Raw genomic sequence first — 21,459 nt, 5'->3', positions numbered from 1 at the left:
TTGTCCGATTCGTCATTTGGCGTGGAACTAGACTGAATGAAAAACTACACGCAGATATTCTCTTTGCCGTTTCACTTTATTTGTGCTACACATATTTTCTGACACGGATTCCAGACACATCATTTAATATAACGAAACTGACAAAAATATGGTTGATGGAAACTACTCCGTTTATTGTCGCATTCCCTACAAAACTATTGTAAATATGTCTTTCTGAAAAGTTGAGTTGTAATGCATACGTATTTGGAATGGAACCTGTTTCCTCTGCATGTGCTATGTAAGACTCAATAAACTCAGTCTACTGGGAAATCTGTCGAATTGCTGGAAATGACTTAGATGGCTCTCTGTGGCAATCCGAGGAACAATTACATTGAAGTTTAACTATCAAACTATTTCTCTTAAGATTACTAAAACGCAAATCGAAACGCAGCAACCCAATCAAACGATGTATGTAGGTGTGGTATCGAGCTACCACTTATTGTCCCTGCACGTTTCAAATGAAATTCTAACTACACTTCCTGTAGTGTCCAGCTACCTTTCCCGATCTGCTTCTTACAGTCCCTTGTTGTAGTAGACGACCTGCAGTTCCGGGCGTTCCTTTCGAATCTTCTCACGCACATCCCCCTCCAGGCTGTCGACCTTGATGGAAGCCTTCTGACTGAACAGGGCACAGCACAGCGGAGTGGCAAACGTCAGACAGAAGCCGCAGAACAGCGTCTGGATGGGAGCGTTGGCCCACGGTAAGCGCTTGAGGAAGCCACGCTTCTCCAGGGTATTCATCAGCACCGGGGTAAAGACTGCGAAAATCAGTGGAAAGTTAAAGTGGTTTCGTTGAAATTGGTTGTATGGAACAGAAAGAACAACTGACCCATGCCAGGCATAGCCATCAGAATTCGACTGAAGGTGACGGCGGCGATGCCTTCCTTAGCGGCACGCATCGATTGGCCCAGCTCCTTGCCATCCTCATCGATCAGGGTGACGCCATTTTGGAGTTCTCTGGAATTTGCAAAAAAAAACATGGTCAAAATTATGAAAATCTTCGGTTGTAAACCAAAGCCACGACAATAGACATCTAATCTGAAATACGAATATTCACGGAATACCCTTGAACTCAGCTTAGTCGAGAAATGGCCTTCGGCTGAACTATGTGCACTGATAACAACAGCTGGGGATAGGTGCTTACGAGCCACATGTCAAGCGATTGTAGTCTTGATTGGTGAATATTTACTCGGTGATTGCAAGCTGAGATGATGTTCGTAATCGTTATTGATAACGATGCAACTGGAGGGGTTGGTACGGTCTCAGGATCGAAGTCCATTAGTTCGTGATAATTTTCAATACAAACAGGTTTGAAGAAAATCTAAAAAGTGCTAAATCCCATAGCCGTCCAAATCTTCGACGGTTATGTGCTATAAACGACAGAACATGTCAAACCGATCTATTTTTGAACGCCTGCTGTTTATTGCCTTTTGTTTTTGTGGTGACAGAGCAGAAAAAATTCCAAGAACGCGTCAGCTGCTGCCCCTAGCAAGAAAGTCACATCGCTCGAGCGCGTCACGACTAAATGTGTGTCACAAATGGCGCATGATTTTCTACTGTTTTGCGCACACACATATGGCTTGCATAATTCCCCGCATGAGCACGTGACAGTATAGACGAGCCCACACGCGCCCATATGGGATTAAATTCCGCGAAAAATAAAATCTGGGTACTCACTGCATACGCATCAGCGGAATGTTGATACAATTCGCGGCGGCAACGGCTGCCAGCGGAACGAGACGTCCAACAAGTGGTGCTGCATTCTAAAATTGTGAGAATATTAATTATCCTGCTGAACTTGAACGATCACGTCGAATGAACTCACCCGTACGAGCCGGTTGAGGGACAGAGCCGTCACCAGGGCACCACCAGTGGCCATGCAGTACGAGGTCAGCAGCTGTTCCTGGCTGATCGGAGACTTGCCCGATCGGTTCGTATAGTTGACCAGGGCGTTGAACGACTGATTGATCCACTGCCAGAAGATGACGGCCGGAGTCGATTTGTAGAAGGTCATCATGCACCCGGTGATGGTCATGTTCATCGGGACCTGGGCGGACATGCGGCCAATCAGCAGCATCTTTTCGCCGGTGTCCGGGTGGAATGCGCTGTCGTACAGGTACTTGGCGGCCCATAGTTCGTCCACCGAGGTCACGTCCTTGACCGGTTTGCCGGCGCTGGGGAAGAGAAGGGGGTAAGATGGGTTAGTGAATCGCTAAGATAAATTTAATAAATGGCAACATGACGATATTTTTCCACACGATTTTTCCATAGTAATAATCACAACGAAGATGGTATTATTTTATTGGAATAATGTCGTACTATTTTTGGGTTAATAGCAATACTACAATCAAAGCAGAATTGTTTTCTATCCACTGACTGGTCTTTTGCTCGATTGGCTGCACTTTACGTGACAGTTCTATTGGCTGCAGATACGACCTCTCGCTTATCTCTCTTACAGGGCTCGATTAACGATAGCTTCAAAAACGAGATTAAATACACAAAAGTATGTATTTTCATAGGAAATCGAGGGGGGTGACTCTGTCTACGATGCAGGAAAGATTTTGTTTTGTTGTGATGATTGATGACTATTCTGAAGTTTTTCTGCAAAAAGATGATGAACGATGCAAGTAGATGCGAGAAATGAAAGAAGATTTTTCGTAGATTGATTCGCTAGTGTGAGATTCTTTGAGCATCTAGAATTGCGATTCAGATGTGATACCCCCCTCGTTGGAAATTTGGTTTGCCGGTTCTACAAAATTGGATTTCTGCCCCGCCCTTTGAAAATAAGGTTTTAATTTTATAAAATGGAGCTTACTGAATCTATACGTGAAGGTAGATTTTTTTCTAGCACACAAAACTATTGGGCTAACCGGGAGTAAATTCACAAAACTTGAACTCCACAAAGCTCAATCGATTCTAAATCAGGTCTTGATCACTCTCCCAAAATTAGAGCTCACTTAGAGCTGAATAGCTAATTATCCTAACGTTCAATCAAAAAGTGGTCTTTTGCAAAGATATGTAGCTTGCAAGCTAACACGTAAATTATTATGGCGAATGGTTAGGATGAGAAGAACAAAAAGAACACTTTTCCCATAGTAATTCCCACATAAACTGCAAAGGGTCAGTTCAGTATGAGATCGCAACCAAATGAGCTCAAATTTTGGGAAAATTATTGTGACCTGATTTAGAGTAGAATGTGCTTGGTGGAGCAAAATCGATATTTTGAACCACCCTACTACATATGGCTTCAATCAGAGACGATATTATATAAGAGACACGCGGAGAGAATAAAAGTAAATCTGGTTGCACGGCCAACTAAGTTATTTTTCTCCAAGGTTTGGCAACCCGCAATTTTGTGGTTACTTCGAGTGACTTTTAATTTGAGCGACTGACGTAAGCGTCACGGTTAAATGAATACTTTTTTAATCGTATCGGTAGTATCGCTATTCAATAGAAGTATTTTAAGGGTCAATTTTAGACAACTCGGAGTGAAACCAAATATAACACATTGTAGGGCATATTCTACAGAGCGTTGCACAATATTATTCAATATGCGATTGTTGCTTCCTATCATGTATGAGTGAAATCTCTCTTTTGAAGTATTTCACAAATTTTACTATCTTGATATATTACACCGGAAACGCCTTGATCTTTGTTACAGAGCCTGTGTAAATGTATTTCGTTGTGCTCGAGCGAATATTTCGTGAGAACATAACGAGAATACAGCTGGTGAATAATAATAATATTCCCTGTCCAATTTAACTTTTCATAAGCAAACTTAATTATAATTATTTAAATCTCTACAATTAACCAGCGTCTGGCTGAAAATCTCCTTAATAAAGGCAACCAACCAACCAACCAACCAGCCTTAACAATTAAATTCAACTCCAATCTCAATACTCCCCACGCTTTTCTTCGTGAAGCGCTCGTGTTTATTTACATTGCTCGATTTTAACCGCGTTTGACGGTTCGATTGGAACTTTTGGCTTCAGTCTTCGCGCGTCTCTTATTTAACATCGTCTCTGGCTTCAATGAACTTTGAAGATCTCGAAAGTGTTTAAAAGAAGATCGGCGAACATCAGGGCTGTTAAAAGACTCCGGAGAGGTTCAGAGAGCTTTGCATACGAACAGGAGATAAAGGACCAAATTAAAAATATATTTCCTGGCTACTGCGATGGTGATTCATATGTGATTGTTGTTCTACAACTCGATGGACCTTATTGGCCATTAAATGTTTGTTGGGCAGTCAATATACTTAGAAACAACCGGTGGAAACTAACAATTTTAAATTGGCTCACTACTTGACTAGCCTATTGGTCCCAAGCAAATCGATTAACGTATCCCATTCTATTCGAAATTCTAGTACTACACTATGTTTGTTTTGATTCGCTATGGAAATTTGACAGATAAAATGAGGGGCTCGTGGATTTTCCACGAATTACCACTGAGTCAAAAAGTTGAGCACATTTCTTCGGGACCTTCTGGTCTTAGAGTTACCTCTATGGTATTGGTATTATTAAGATTGAGCTATGAAAATCATTTTAGTTAAATAATTTTATAAGGTTCGTCGAATAAAACTCATAAGCAGGGGGAACGACACTCATTTGGATGTATTTTTTCAGTCTAGTAATTACTTGGGGTTTTCGGGGAAAAACATAATTGATGGGATTTTTTTGAGTGTGTCGTGTTGACGAAAATAGAGCAGGGATAGAAAAAAATAGATGGGAATAGAACAGGCAATTGATGTGATGTGAGGGATGTTAAAAAATTTCAGAGGGATACGAGTCTGAACGCGAAGAGGATAGGTGTAAAAAGAAGAAAAATTTGCTGCAATGAAGCGTCCATGAATTACGTAACACTTATAGGGGGAGAGGGAGTCACCTACAGTATGCAAAAAAAGTTTATCCACCCCCCTACCAATTTACAATTGTTTTTGTTTTTCATGTGAAAATCAGTTTAATTTTATAAGTGTTCCTCCATGATTTATCAATTTATGTTTATTTATCACAGTGGTCCTGGGCCCACTTCAATCTTTTTTTGATATATATTGCGGACAACCATGGCTTCTTAAGAGCTACTCTGCCCTTAAGACTTTTCTTATGAAGACGATTTCGTACGGATTGTGATGTCAGTTGAATGGAAAACTCACTTTCAATCTGTTTCGCAATTTTCGGAGCTGATAGTCCCCGGTCCAGCTCCGCCTTCTTCACGATAGCTCTGTCAATTCGGTCAGTTGTCTTTGAAAGACGCCCCGATCGCTTAGCTGGCGAGATAAAACCACGCTTTTTGCACATCTGCACAATTCTAGCGACCGTATCTTTGTGAAGCTTGACAATATCAGCAATATCACGGTAGCTTTTGCCAGTTTTGTGATGTTCAATAATCAAATTTCGGATACTGATCGAAATTTGGTCTTTTTTGGGCATTTTGAAAAAAATAACATCCAATTTTGAACACAAAACTGAAATTTTTAACACGAAAACTTCAAGAACACTAAATGACAGATAGGCACAATGTTTACATTCGATAAAGTTGCAGAATACACACTAAAACTCTGTAAAACACACTTAAATCATAGTATCCGTTTGGGGGTGGATAAATTTTTTTGCGTAATTTTTCACCATTTTTCATAATTTATCACATGAAATCTCAAGAAAAGATATAAACGCCGTATTTTCAATGGCAATGTGATAAATAAACATAAATTGATAAATCATGGAGGAACACTCATAAAATTAAACTGATTTTCACCAGAAAAACAAAAATAAATTGTAAATTGGTAGGGGGTGGATAAACTTTTTTTGCATACTGTATATCGTTACGAATTATACATAGGGGAGGAGTAGTAAAGCCTTGCGTTGCGTAAAAAAGAGAACAGTTTGTTTTTTTTTTCGTTTCTTGATGTAAAGTTTGAAAATACAGGTCTTTTTTTGACGTTTTTGGCAACGACAACGAAGGCTATCATCACTAAATCTTGCTTTACAAAATGGATCTGTTTTAATTTTATAAATTGAGATTTTTGCTATCTTGAACTTTTGAAAAGGAGGTACTCGTTGGTACACTGATCTTTCGTTTTTGTTTTGAATATTAATAATATAATTAATTACCTAAAAATAAAAAAATACAAAACGAAATCAAACATTAATTAAATGAAAAGGCGGGGGAGGGGGGTTTATAGAGCGTTGCGTAATAAATAGAGGGGGGTCATTTTCAGTGTAACGTTTTGTTCCAAAGGGGGGGGGGGGGTCAAACATATTGATTTTTAGCGAAACGGAATTAATGGACACCGCTCGGGACACCGCCCAACTATAATAATCAAAGCTCACAGCTCAAGTGCAGAAAACGGTTCCGCACCGAAAAGGTCGAAACTGCACAGTAGGATGAACGGGTGATGGCGATGGATTACAAAGTTCCAGTTAATATTCCCAGCTGTATTTGGATGGGAATTTGATCCGCAATATTGTCGCACAGAAATACATCACCCGGTGGGTGTCTTACTTCACCATTAGCTCTTTCTTATCCGAACCCTTGACCAGCAGCAGAGACGAGTAAAACTTGGGCCGAGTGGAAAAAACGACCTGAATTCCTTTTCCACCTGCTTGTCGTAGGGGGTTTCATTGGTAAGGCTTTTCCCGGGGCTAGAATCAGCAGTTCGAACGAAATCAACAGTTGCTTCGCGCCTGTTCGGTAACTTCCATGCTACAACACACAGAGACCCGGGCTCTTATCCGTCGAATTCGATCGGTTTGAGTCCGGGAAATGGATGTGCGTTGCCGTCTCCTCCGTGATGCACTTGATGTTTTTTGCCCCCGATACCGATTATAGACGAATGGTCCGTCATCTTTTTTTAGTTTTCGCACCGATTTTTTACCGGCATGGTCAGCTGACATACGTGGTGTTTGTTGTGGAGAGTGTTGTAAACTGACAGTGAGTATGGCAGAGTGCTTCGCGGTCGACCTGAAAACTTCGAGAAACTGCACGGCTTGCTTGCCAATTTGTGTGCATGCAGAAGGGATAAGTTGGGAATAGAAAGAATAGATAGGATGGATTGAAATTTTGTGCACGTTGAAAATTATATGAGAGGTTTGGGTAAAAATGGGATAATCCTGAAGTGTCGTTCCCCCTGCTCATAAGGGACATTAATACCATAGAGGTAACTCTAAGACCACTGGGTCCCGAAGAAAATCATTATTATTTTTGGCTCACTCAGTACCAGAACAACGGTCCCAAGCAGTCCCAAGCTATTTCACTCACCCCTGCATGTTCTGCATGAATCCACACACCCCTGATGTTATCTGTCAAACTTTCATAGCGAATCAAAACAAACATAGTGTAGTAATAGAATTTCAACTAGAATAGGGTACGTTAATCGTTTGCTTGGGACCAATAGGCTACTAAAGTGGTGAGCCAATTTAAAATCGTTAGTTTCGTATTGATTGTTGTTAATACTGCTTGTGTGTTTGCTATTTTTTATGACAATAAAAAAAAAACATAAAATCTACTAAGCAAACAATTTTATTGATTAGAAATCATGCTGAATTAATTCTAAACTAGTTTGGTTCTCCTCCTGGGTGGTGTTTTAAGCGTCTATGAGCACAACAGCTGCTTCTACAGGCAAAACAGACTGCATTATTGGCGATATTTTGCAATATCCGTTTATGCTGCAATATGTTTTGCAATTTCGGTTTCGGAGAGGAACAGCATCTAAGTATTATTGACTGGTTCACTGATGGGCACTGCTAAGCGAGTGGCACCCTTGGCCGAATAAAAATCGTATAGACTACACACTTAAGAAATACCTAATTTTACACGTGACGGAATCCATCTTTGACATAAAGGATGAGACGTAAACAAACATGTCATGTAAAATTAAGTGTTCCGAGACTGAAAAGTTCGGTACTCGATGAAAAGTACGTTTGATTGAGCCAAGGGGCAAGCCAGCTACTAAGAGCAACCGTACCAGTCGTTGCCATTTGCGGCACTATTTTACTTACGCACAGCGTTTCCATTTTGGCTTAATCACTCCTCTCCACACCGGTCGTTGCTATCACAGTCATAATTTAAGTTACCGTTTTCCACACCGGCAAAACAAACTTTTGACGTTTATTCAAAATAGCAACCGTCAGATGCGTTGCTACCGGGTTGCTAAATTTATGAACTCACTACTTCCCAAGGTGCGGATTGCTATTTCCCCCACCTGAATAGCAACCCCCGGTACGCATGTAGCGTTATGGTAGAGGTTGGTAAATGTGCCTTATTTACTCATTGGTATGGTTGCTCTAATCATGAGCAATTTCAGAGTTGCTTTTGAGGCACCTCGAGTAACTGACATTGCTCAGTGAGCAAGATCGCTGTAATTTGCTTTCTCACTTTTCGCATCACAGCAACATTTGAAGATGCACCTTCATGCGAAGCCGAAAAGCTGCTGTCAAATAAAACAATAATAAAAGCGGAACTCGGAGAGACTTAAATCATCTCAGTTTAATAACCTTTGTTCGACCCTTACCAACCGTGAACGTGAAAGGAACCTGTTCCAACCTTACACTTACGACGGTCGAATGCTTATCTGGTTGATGTGGTAGAAAAACCCGATCTGCCTGACCAAATATTCAAAATCGATACTTGTCGAAGCAATCCCGTCCCATCGCTTGATAAACTGCCGTTGGATGGAACTGCGAACCGAGCTCTGAATTACCACGATGCCGTTCTGCTGACGAGGGACATCCATCCTCGCTTTTGGTGCTTTTACTGGGCCTTCCGGATGGTCATGATTCTGTCCCGTTTTTGCTATACACCACCGAGATTTTGCTGGCAGTCGACCGAAGTCTCCAGGAGAAAGTCGACGAAGAGAATCTGTCAGCTTGATTTGTGCTTCGTCTTCCTGAAGGGGGTTATGAAGTTTAAACGAGGATCGCACTCACCGGAAACAGCTGCTACTTCATCGTCATCCTCCTCTTAGGCTTCGGCAGTAGCTCTGGCTGAACATTCCACGGGGTAATGGTTTGTAGCATTGCCTTCGGAGCTGGAATTGGGTGTTAATTGGTTGTTGCCCCACCGGAAGATATTTTCTATACGGAAAACTATGGCGGCGGGTGCCGTTGGAGGGGCCATGGTTGAAATATTACTCACTACTTTATGTTTGCCATGGTGCAAACGGGAATGTTAGTCGAAAGGGGGTCGGAGTTAGTTATTACCACATTAACTGGTGATGCCTTTTCCAATGGGACTTCTGTTACGACTGGAGAAATCGAAGAGGATGGGATCGCTGCATTATAGGTGTAATTTCAGATCTTTAGAAGAATATTGGAGAGCTTTTTTGATCAGAGATGACCCTTTTGGAGTGACGACTGGGACTGGTTGCTGAGGAGGAAGCACAACCCTTAAACCTGGTCGGAAGTATGGGTTGTTATTGATAGTAAGCAGGCACCGGCACAGGTTCTTCCACTTCTTCCATAATATTCCAGTTATTCGAAAGGCTCAGAATACACTTGGGTTTACTTTATTTACTAACAAAACCGACGTGGGTAGATCACCTTTTCGTGATACGTTACGGGATGTAAGATCTATAACCGATTCTTAGTCCTGACTACTTCAAACTAGGGGAACAAGATTTTTCAGTAATCCAAGGAACACATCTTAGTCCTTGTTACTTGTTATGCCTTGTTGACAGTGACAAGACTCGGCTTTGTCCACCGCGGATGATCTTGAAACAAGGAAAAAATGAGTTAGTTAGTCTTCATCTATGTGATTCCTAATTTTCCATTCGTTGTTCCCTAGTTTGAAGTGGTTAAGACTAGGGTTCTGATGCATGGTCATAACCGGTGTCATTCCTTAATTTTGTTGCTAAGGAATCCAATTTTGACAGACAAAGGGGCGCGCCTTTGGAGGGTATTTCAACACTCCGAAGGGTATACATAGCGGGACCTTTCAATTAGAGTCGGATCCTTGCGATATGCAAGAATGACAACTGTAAAAAAAAATCGAATACTTCATCATTTCTCAATAGTGATGGAGTAATACGACATGCACTAAACTAAGGACACGGGATATACTACAATAGATCAAACTACTGCTGGCAGTACTGTTAGGTCCCGAACAGAGGAAAAAAAAAAGAAAAAACAAAACCAACGTCTAATATAAGATGTATATGCTTAAAATGAGTAAACGGAGTAGGCAGAGAAAATATTGAGGTACATTGAGTTACTTGCTGCAAAAAAGCAACTCAGAGTAAACCTGTCTTACCCCTTGGATTGAGCTCAGTTTCACGTCTATTACGACTCAATTTTATGTCAAAATTGACGCTCTTATATGTCAGCCTCAGAGCACCTAAATTTACATGAATTTTTCTAAAGTGTGTACCACGGCCACCCTAGATGTCCCAGAAGATGGTAGCGCCGTTACCGCACACGCGATCCGCTTCAACTCCTAATCGATGCACTTTATCTGCCAGCATAGAACCGGTACAGGAGTGGTCATTGATTGACATCCCCTGCATCAAAGATTCTTAAACTTATAAAATATTTCAATGTTCTTTATAACATATTAAGCTATCAAACTTATCCATTTTGCCAAAATCCTGCACTTATTATTATCTCGGTTTAAAAAGAATCGGAAGATTTCACCTTGAAAATTTAATTTGAATATTTTACTAGGACAATTTTGTATAATCTTAGTCATAATTTAGTAAAGAATAATGTGATTTGATAGATTTTTAAAAATAATACATTAATGCTTTGATAAAATAATAACCAACGACAACGAAAGTCATTAATCAGTCTAATCCCAGTAAGTCATGTTCTTATGAATAATCTTGTTAATTCTTAATAGCAACCAAGAACTGAAAGCCACAGCATGCTATCAAAGCTGATAATCTGACGCCAAATGCATTTTTTTTTCTCTGAATTGGCAATATTTAATTCTTTGCCACGACTTCACCGCACGTACTTACCGATAATCCTTAACGATCCGGGCCGCCCGGTCCAGCTGCTCCTCGGTGGCGAACACATTCAGCGGATTGGTCACAATCAGAAAATGCTTAGCTCGATTAAGGTAGGTACTCTGGTCGTATCGCGGTTCGTCCAGGTTGACGCGAGGTAGTGACGACATGTTTGTTGTTCTCTTCACCGTTTAAATATAAATGCAATCACAAACAGGCTACTGGATTGGAAGTTTTATAAATGACACTTTGAAAAATGTTAGAACACACTGTTGAATGAATAGTGATTTTCTATTTCGGGTTTACTGGATCGAATGAACACCACAAAATCTAAATAATGAATTCGACCTTTCCACTTGCGGCAGTCAATACTTTTTTTTTATTCGATATAGGTGCTTATTAAATTATATATTCCTCCACAAACCTAAACTGCACTGCACTGCACTTTGAATAATACGTGTAAGGATAGGCTTGAACTTTTCCAACACACCTTTTTTCGCTGGGTGGAACTTTGCTGGACACCACGTTCAGAGCGGATTATGTAACTTTCAGGGTCCCAAGGTTGGATCCCGAGCGGTTGCTCCCGGACTGATTGGTTGCTATAATATCACTGCGCGAGGTTGAGATTTCAATGAGTTTCACACTCCGGTAACCAAGAGCAAGCAGCTCGTCAACGATGAATTGGTTAGCAGGCAGCAGCTGATAACATCAGATGGAGCTTTAATTTGGACAGCAGCTTCGTTCGTTTCGATTGGTGATCCCGGGCCGACGGTCGGTCGGTGAAGTGCGAAAGATTATCAGTTCAGCTCTATTATTCAATGGTCCAGAAGGATGAGTATTATGTACATCCGTGGAGCATACGGACACGTATGAGCGGTGATAAGACTTCGCGCGAAACTTGACCGGGTTCTGGCAATTGACTGTCTGTCTGTCTGTGAGTTGAAACAGTTGAGAGATTTCGTTTCACTGAGTTTTAGACGTTTTATGCACAACACCAACTCAACCTTGACGGGAATTTGACTGACTGTACTGGGTCGGCAGTCGTTTGTTGGGGATGAATTTGTTTTCGTGTGATTTGATAAAAGTAGTATTGATTAAAGCTGGCCATTCCGATCGAACAAGATTCTGGAGAAATCCATGAATGGGGGTACATCGGGAAGCTTCCCCTTAAATTGTACCCTCACATTAATAGGAAAAAGCCGGTTTGGAGTATGCGTGCTTCTATTCCGTTTCTCTTGGACTGTGAATGAATTCATCCTTGTCAGTATATTTTTGTGGGGTTCATTTCTTTTTGTTTATTTTATCCACGCCTGTGTTTGTTGTATGGGAATAGTAGCTGTAAATGTAACTCTGTTGCTGCTTTTATTTCCCCGGTCCGGTGGTAGTGGACATGTGATAATACAAAATTTGTTTGCTTCTTTCGCTCAACTGGTGTATGTGAAATATACGGGTGATTTGCAGGCAGAATCAGTCAGGGGAAAAAATAATATGACGTCACTGATGTTTCATAGAGTGTACCTTAAATTAATATTTGGTCGCTGCAAATAAAAGATTTAATTAAAAGATGAGTTTTTTGTTGCAGGTAGTGTTGTTTTATGTTTGAGATTTCGAATTTGACTCTACTGAGGCACAACAAATTAAAGCTCTGAACTAGAGTCGGTGTATAATGAGTCACGCCAAGAGAAAAACAGTTGAACACGCATCACGGTTTTCCAAAGATTCCCTTTCTTTTCACTTGGCAACAGAGGACTGCTACATCAACTTCAAATGACTTCTAGCGAGCAAAACAAAAATAGCGGCTGTTGTAAATCATTATATCAGTGATTTTGTCCATCATCTTAACAAAAAATAGTAGAAATTCTCATTACTGATCGTTACCAAACGTATCCCATGACAATTTAATGCTCACTGCGAGTTTATGATCATTTCTTCGATTATATTTTATATTTTATTGCAATACCTTTCGTTGACCTTTCAAAGCATCGTAATGTTTGTTTACTTTGCACGATAGGTAGCCGGTTTGGCAGTTCAATAGGTAGACTTGGCTTCGCTCTTGGCGTGACTCATTATACACCGACTCTACTCTGAACCATTTGGCGAATTTTTTAACTTTTGGTTAAAATTTGACAGATGAAAAGTTATCGATTAACCCTGCTATCCGAGCATGGTTATTTCTGACAGACAAGAAGTTAAATTTTGACAACCGTGGCTCGAAAACCGGCCGATCGACAGCACGCGGATTTTCGAACATAGAAAATAACCAAAAGTTAAAATAATCCACCAAATGGTTCAGAGCCTAAGAGTTCTTTTAGAATAACTTATGACTTCGCGGCACAAGAGGGGAACAGAAGTAGGCCGGCCAAGTTCAAAATTATGTATGTATGTCTAATAGCACTCTAATGCCGCGGATACACTTGTATGACCAATAATGAGCATGAGCATTATTTGTATAATAAATTATAAGCAAAACCTAATTAAATTGTTGTGGTTATTTTGCTTAACGACGTGTTCCAGGTATCATTAAAACCATTTGTGGAATAGTTCCACATTTGGATTATCATTCTCAATGGTATTTTTATTAGGGAAACCAAAAACTTTACAAGTGTGACCATGGATGTGCTCATAATTTATTATACAAATAATGCTCATGCCAAGGCTCATGCTAATAGTTGGTCATACAAGTGTATCCGCGGCATAACGCAGCCAATACTTTGAAAGCATCTTGGAAAATGACGACTTCATGAATCCGTCATTTTTCTTGTGAATGGCAAGACCAACAGTGCAGCATTTGCCTCAGAGAGGATTTCCAGGAGTCAAGCTATGTCAGAAATAAGTATCTGAAACCATTCCACAACTTGAGATCAAGGAGATGGAAGAAAGCGTGGACCTCCCGTACCAACCCAACAAACAATTGAGAGCACTTATAAAACACCTGATTGGATCAAACGTTGAATAATAGCTTCCAGAGTTGAACGAGAATGTAGTTGTATCTTGAGTTGTATTGTACTCCTGCTGAATGTGGGCGTCTATGTGCAATACCAATCATTCTATTTCTCCTCCTCCTCCTCAACTCCAGGCAGCTGGATCGCTTCAATCCTTCAAGCAGCTGTACGTCTTCAGGGTCCAGATGCAGTTCTTTCAGAACATCATTGTCACAGCTGTACTCATTCAATCGCACCACTTCATCATTCAATACCCATAGAGCATCCAACAGGGTTGATCTTGACAGGTACCAAACGAAACGTGAAATGCCATGTGTAATAAAACTTACGTTATCCAATTCACTGAATAAATGTAGTTACTGAACTTTCCCGCCCCCAAAGTTAATCGGGTTCAGTGTTAGAAAGTTTGATTGACAGACCCTGAAGTTTTCGTTTGGTCATGTCATTCGTCAATTCATTGGATTGGTTGTGTATTCGACTTCTGGGTCAGGAAAGGATTAATGGGTCAGAGGAATTGCTGCCAGTAATGAAACCCCTGTTTGGATTGGTTTGTGGTTTACCTATTCTATTCTATGGACTCGGTATTCAGATTTTGGGATTTCAGTTGGTATGTTCGCTTCCTTGTTGGGTCGCTCGAGTCTGTTAGTCTTGTTCCTGACGCTGGTAACTAATTTCAGAGCTGGCTCATTTGGCCTGTATCTTGTCGGGCATCGTGAAGCACGACGGTTGGTCCTCTTCGGAGGTGACCCGTTTAATGAAATCAACCGGGAACAAGCAGCAGAACCGTAGCTGCCACGGGCCCGCTACAATCTATTACTAAAGAGATTCGCGAAATCCCAGAACATTATATTTTCGCTGCAAAGTTTGGCCAAGTTTATTCCGCAAGATCGTTCTTCACAGATGGATCACTAATAGAGGCGTCCGCTGGTTTTGGTATTTATAACGACTTTAATAGCACCTCTCGAATGCTTCAAACTCCTTGTTCCGTATATAGTGCTGAGCTGGCGGCAATATACTAAACGCTAGAAACTACCCAAGTAACCACAAGTTCCGCATTCAACGATTAAAATCAATTCCAAGTTCCGTAAAGTTCAAATAAAGTTCCGACCGAACCTTCAAGTTCAAAAAAGTTCAAATAATGTTCTGACAGAACTTTCAAGTTTCATATAGTTCAAATAAAGTTCCGACAGAACTTTCAAGTTCTATAACACCATAACACTTTCAAGTTACAAGCACCAATTTAAAATTCTTAAAGGTGTTGTGTTTCATATTCAAGTCAGTCAGCTGGCACTGAAAACTCCAACAGTAGACGGGAGAACAGCTCACTTTATTATATCTCAGATGACGCAGCGGTTCGTGCTGGGGCTCTTACGCAGAAGGACTGGGTCTAATTCTTCAAACAGCTCAATTCTACTACTAATGCTGATAAATCAATACACATTAATTACCTACCTTTAGAAATAACTTTCATAAAAAGGCGAACTAAACATAGAATTGGGTGTAGTGGACAAAAACCTTTTTAATTTATTTTCTAAAAGTTCAACGGAAGTTCAAGTTTCGCCAGAATATGCTTAGAATGTTCTTCAATTATGATACCGGAACTTTCAAGTTCTTATAACAACTTAAAAATGAGGCTGCTTAGAATTCAATAGACCACCTTCAACCAAGCTGCTTAAGCCACAAATAGCCTTTTATCAGTACTTTTGGTTACTTGGGTATCGCCTCACTTCCTCCGAATCACTTTTTCATTTTTACGATCGATGAAAGAAGCTATTATATAGCTTCTAATACGACAAACACGTCAAGAAACGGTTCTGTACCCAAGTTTTTCTCGAAATTTGCGTAAAACCTATGAAACTGCCCTGAAGATATCGGAACCTAACATAAAGGACTTTAAAACTTCATCGGTGTTCTGGACGTTTTCAGAACTTCTTCGCAATTTTTCTGTGGTTAATAACATAAAGTTCTCCAAATTTTCCTGAAGTTCTTATACTCTTTCAAGTTCTCTTTGCGAAAATGTATGGAGAAAACAAGAATTTGGAATGGTAATGGTTCTTAACAACCCATTATTTGTAAGGTCCGCTTCCAAAAAACCATAACACATAAGGTTAAAACTTTATCACACAAACGTTCATGTAAGGTTCCATAACCATTTCAGTTGAAGTTTAGCAGGGATTATAAACAATTTATAACTATTATCGGTAAGGTCATGTGATGGTTCGCGTTTATGCGGGAAAGCCTATGTAAGTGTTTTTTTTTTATCACTAGGGGTGGAGTAACATTTCTTCAATTCGAAAGCGCCTAGAGATAATTGGCTCCAACATTAATTATTTTGGTTTACGTGCCACAGTACCGTGCTTGTTCGCTCACTGTGCTTGTTCTACTCACTAACCGGACTGACTGGTCAAACATGCACAAATATTGAGGGGAACTTCAATGGGTTGTTTGATCGACGTTAAAGAAAATTCACGTGCATTGAATTGAAACAGTGTAACGTTTGTTATTGCTATTTTCCCGGCATTTAACTCGCATGTTTGGATAGACTTAATACCCCGTTCACATTACAGTCTATATCACGTAATATAGGCTGTCTTGCAATGAGCACTCATACAAAGGATTTCCAGTGAAAACTAGATGTATGAGTGCTCATTGCAAGACACCGTATATCACGTGATATACGCTGTAATGTGAACGGGGTATAACGCTTTCGCTAAAAACGCTTTCAAGTCTTGATTTCAGCGTGATTGCCCCTCACCCCAATCCCAGTTGGCGCCGCCGGGATTTTCTGAAGCATAACATCTCAGATTACGCCACGGGAAGTAAAGCCGTTGGTCCCGGGTCCATAAGTTGATGGGTCGATATGTAGGGTCCAGGTGTGGGACCTGCCTTCCTGGCGTCGTAAGCGTTGGTTCTCAGTACGGAAAACAAATCATCGAAAAAAAGGGTCTTGATTCCAGTGTGAAATGAAAATATTTTCAAATATTGTTGACATATAACTATTGTTAGAAATAAGAATACAATTTTTATTTAATGAACCCTGTTCAAATAATGTCATTAGATACTGTAACGACAAGTTTGCGAAAGCCATCAATCGGTCAGGCTATCAATTGCTAACAGAGAATGATACATCGTAGTTAAGTTCTGAGGATGATACTTTGTATAATTAATTTAGTTGACAGCTGGGTGAACAGCTGAATAAAGGTGGATTACCTTGGAAAACTGGCCTTTGAACAGGTTATGGGCCCAGCCGATTCAACAGAACGAGCAGCAGGAGCAAATCTTTGGACAAAAAATGACAGACGAACAAGAAGAGGTACAGGTTGTTGGTGTAACAACGGTCATGCCACCTTTCACTACACACCTTGATGCAAAGAGCTATCCTGTAGTGACAGTGATAGCGAAAGAGACGGTAGCAGAGCGAGAGCGCAGCATCAGCCTTCTGCTGTGTGCGCCATTTTGTATCATTCGCAAAAGTAAACTCGAGGTGTGTACATCTCGTGTAAATAAAGTTTATATCATCAAACATTACAAAACTCGGCCTTTTATTCCGCTGGAACTTCAGTCCAAGAGGTTATGGGCCCAGTTATCGTTGGAAGTGCTTGAGTTTTGTTGTTCGCGGAACGGTAGTGGATTTTTTCACCGGTGTTGTGAGTCGTACGAATCGGATCGTAACTTTGCAAGTGACCGGGTTTTGCTTGTGGAAAACAAGATGGCGGACATGAAAGTGACGATCGAGAAGTTGAACGACGGTAATTACGCGGTATGGAAATTTAAAATGCGTTTGCTGCTAACGAAGGAGAAGCTGCTGAGAGTGGTGACCGATCCGAAGCCAGCGGCTGCTGATGCGACCTGGAGCTCTAACGATGAGAAGGCGCAAGCGGTTATCGGCTTGGCATTGGAAGACACGCAGCTGATCCACGTTATGCAGAAGCAAACGGCGAAGGAGATGTGGGATGCGTTGAAGGACTACCACGAGCGCGCATCTCTGTCCAGCATAATCCACGTAGTGCGTAAGTTAATTACCATCCGAATGACGGAAACCGGTGATATGGCGGAACATTTGAAGGAGATGGCGGCTCTCCGGCTTCGGTTGGTGGCACTGGGGGAAGAAGTCAAGGACAACTGGTTCGTTGCGTTGATGTTGTCCAGTCTTCCCAGATCGTACGACGGTTTGATTGTGGCACTTGAAAGACCAGATGCAGACCTCACAGTGGACTTTGTGAAAGGTAAACTGCTGGACGAAGGTCGACGTCGTGCTGAAAGTGAGAGTGATAGTACTTGTGAAAAGGCACTGGTCATGAACACAGCTAAACCGAAGTTTGCAAGTAAGCACTACGTCAAGAAAGAAGTGTTGTGTCATTACTGCAAGAAGGAAGGACATTTTCGGCGGGATTGCCGGAAATTAGCGCAGGACAAGCGGGAAAAAGAGAAGACGGATGGTCAGAAGGTGAGTATGGCCATCAAATCCGGTTCTTTTTTGAAACATGCTTGGCAGCAGGTGAAGCCGATAGAACTGGTTTCTGGTACCTGGATTCAGGTGCCACAGCACATATGACGAGTGACGCGTCGTTGCTGGATGGTGTCGATTAATCTAAGGCAACGGCGGTCTGCCTGGCGGATGGAAAATCCATCAAGTCAGCTGGAAGTGGTATCGGTAAGCTAGTCTCCTTCAACAGAGATGGCATCAGGATGAACGTTCGGCTCGAAAACGTCCTGCATGTTCCATCGCTCGCTGGTAACCTGCTGTCAGTGAGTAAAATCACAGATTTGGGTTTTCGGGTGCTGTTTGGGAAAACGGAGTGCCATATCCTGAAAGGAGAAGATACAGTGCTAGTTGGGCTGCGTAAAGGAGGGCTGTACCACTTGAAGCAAGCTCCGGAGAAGGCATTTCTGGTTGATCCGAAACATGCAGACCTGTGTCGTCATTTGTGGCATCGTCGTTTCGGACATCGCGATGAGCAAGCTGTAGACAAAATAATACGTGATAACCTGGGGTACGGGTTAAAAGTGGATCCTTGTGAAGTTCAGTCGGTGTGTGGTCCGTGTTGTGAGGGGAAGATGATTCGAGAGTCGTTCCCAAAAGTGTCGGACAGCAAATCTAGCGCGGTAGGAGATCTACACTGAACCAATTTGACATATTCCTGTTATGTGGAAATCTAATAAATTTGCGCTATAAGATAATCCATTGAAAATGATATGATTGAAAATGTGTCAGGTAAATTCTATATGAATATCTGATACATTTACAATGCTGATAATTTGGTAACTTTTATGTGATCGTCATATGATAAATGAAAATCAGTCAAATTATAATAATTAACTGAAATGGATTTGAAACCCATAAGCATAAGCTTTACGTTTCACCACAATATAATATATGTGTCATAAATCAATCGAAGTAAAGTTTATGTGAAAATCACATGAAATTTACTTCTTCTTTTGACACATATATTTAATCGATTTCTAAAAATAAATCGAAAAATAAACATCAGGCAGTGGGAGCTTTCACAGTTGTGTCTTTTTTTTATTGTAGCTGATTTGGGATTCGATCAAGAACTGTTGAGGTGTGATGCTTTCGGTTTCTGCGCTCGATTCCACTGGGCCACGGCTGACTTCAAGATTGAGCTCGTTCAATTAGCATGAAGTAAGAACAGCTCTCCCGACATGGAATGTAGTGCAACTTTATGCTCGTTTTGCTAGAGTGAAGACAAATAGCACTGACAAGTTTATGTTCCGTTTCGGTGGTGTCGTTTGTTCAAATCTTTCTTAATGCGCCTGTGTGCAATAAAACAACGACTAAATTATATGAGTTGATGGAACTGGTTCATGAAGTTCGAGTACTAGGGCTGGAATCTGAATTAGCTGTGTAGAAGGCTTACAATTAGAATCACAGCAAAGTAAATATTGCAATAGAATAATTTTTTTTCAATCTCAATACATTCTTTTCCGGAATCCCTTATCTTATGAAACAATAACAAACAAAGATTATTCAATACAGTATCATTGTTGTTAGCAATATTTACAATATCAACAATCATTTTAATGAGTGTACGACAAGGTGTACGATAACATCGTTGAAAATTGTTTCAATAATTTATGAAGAGCAATCATGTAAGATGTATTTTATTTTGAGCGATATTCATCCCAGAAAAACATGCCAAAACAAATGTTTGCTGTTGGATTTCTTAAAAGGCAAATCTATATGACTATATAATGATTGGGATAAATCTGTTTACAATCTTTAAACCTCAAAAATCAAAGGAAGCTATTCCAATGAGATATGAGATATACATGTTTTCCTATACTGCAAAGTTAAATGACAGTCCAATAGTTTCTACATGTCTGTTTACACGTGACATATCAACAAACGTCAAAAATCGTTAAAAGCAACTTCAATAAAATATACATGATTATCTTATAAGATATATCTTTTAGTGAGCAATATTCATCATGAAAACAGGTATATTGTACTGAATTATCTAATAATGCAAACTTATATGATTTTCCATTACTTTCTAGATGTCTGTTCCCACATATATCAACCACCCACCATGAAATATATCAGACAATATTCATATACTTTTTACCTATCGCTAACCACGTTCGAAGCCAAGTTCGAAGCAAAGTATTATCAAGTACAAAGTATGTGAAATTACGATAGAAATCATTCCATATCGCAGTCATAGTTTTAAAGTGATAATACAATGGAATCTATCAATCATCACATAGAATGAATAAATCTGCTGACATTGCTATGTTATAAGATGGATCCAGTAAACGGTACATGTCGATTTGTTTCAGTGTAGTGCACACTGACTTGGGCGGTCCAATGGAAGAAGAAACGCCAAGTGGTAATCGATTCTACATCGTTTTGGTAGATGATTATAGTCGTTACACGGTAGTGCATCTGTTGCGTCGGAAGTCGGACGCAGAAGAGAAAATCCGGGATTTCTGCAGTCTGGTGAAAAATCAGTTCGGGCATTATCCCAAGAAGATTCGTTCTGACGGTGGTGGCGAGTACACGGGTGGTTCGTTGCGGATGTTTTTCACGGAGCGTGGAATAGTTCATGAGCAGACGGCACCGTATTCACCACAGCAAAATGGTGTCGCCAAGCGGAAGAACCGCTATCTCGTTGAGATGCTGCGGTGTATGCTTTCCGAGTCACGGTTGAACAAGAGGTACTGGGGCGAAGCGATTTGCACTGCAAACTATTTGCAGAATCGTTTGCCGTCATCTACAGTCTGTAAGACACCGTTTGAGCTCTGGAACAAGAAGAAACCTTCGTATGGTCATCTAAGGATCTTCGGATCGAAAGCGTACGTGCATATCCCCAAGGAAAAGCGGCGCAAGCTGGATTTCAAGTCTGAGAAGCTGGTGTTCGTAGGGTATGCTGACGGTCGTAAGGCGTATCGTTTCTTGAACCCTGAAACGGATATGATTATGATTAGCAGGGATGCAAAGTTCTTGGAGCTATGCGATACGAAAGAGGCTGTTCGGATCCAGGGTCTAGAAGCAGGAGGAGTACTGGAAGTACCGCTAGT

General features: G+C 40.8%; 1 protein-coding gene across 1 annotated transcript; it reads right to left on the bottom strand.

Moving 5' to 3' along the window:
• Positions 1–55: 55 nt before the first annotated feature.
• On the bottom strand, positions 56–11,943 carry Sfxn1-3 (Sideroflexin-1-3). Its single transcript, XM_065223205.1, has 5 exons — positions 10,988–11,943; positions 1,865–2,213; positions 1,717–1,802; positions 869–996; positions 56–797 (listed from the first exon to the last, which is right to left on the bottom strand). Exons 1-5 carry the CDS (start codon positions 11,143–11,145, stop codon positions 553–555), a joined length of 966 nt encoding a protein of 321 aa, XP_065079277.1. The 5' UTR covers positions 11,146–11,943; the 3' UTR covers positions 56–552.
• Positions 11,944–21,459: the final 9,516 nt, after the last annotated feature.

This window comes from Ochlerotatus camptorhynchus, unplaced genomic scaffold (assembly GCF_037179485.1).
Source record: "Ochlerotatus camptorhynchus isolate MF236.1 unplaced genomic scaffold, CSIRO-AGI_Acam_v1.1 ptg000185l, whole genome shotgun sequence".
NCBI classification, from domain to species: domain Eukaryota; kingdom Metazoa; phylum Arthropoda; class Insecta; order Diptera; family Culicidae; genus Ochlerotatus; species Ochlerotatus camptorhynchus.
This window is presented reverse-complemented; position numbering and strand designations above follow the sequence as displayed.

Excerpts from the sequence above, each read along its gene's own strand:
- Sfxn1-3 (XM_065223205.1), bottom strand. The coding sequence starts at position 11,145 with ATGTCGTCACTACCTCGCGTCAACCTGGACGAACCGCGATACGACCAG. Across the intron at positions 2,214-10,987 it reads CGGATCGTTAAGGATTATCG|CGCCGGCAAACCGGTCAAGG; the intron begins GTAAGTACGTGC and ends TCTCTTCCCCAG. Across the intron at positions 1,803-1,864 it reads CCCTCAACCGGCTCGTACGG|AATGCAGCACCACTTGTTGG; the intron begins GTGAGTTCATTC and ends TCACAATTTTAG.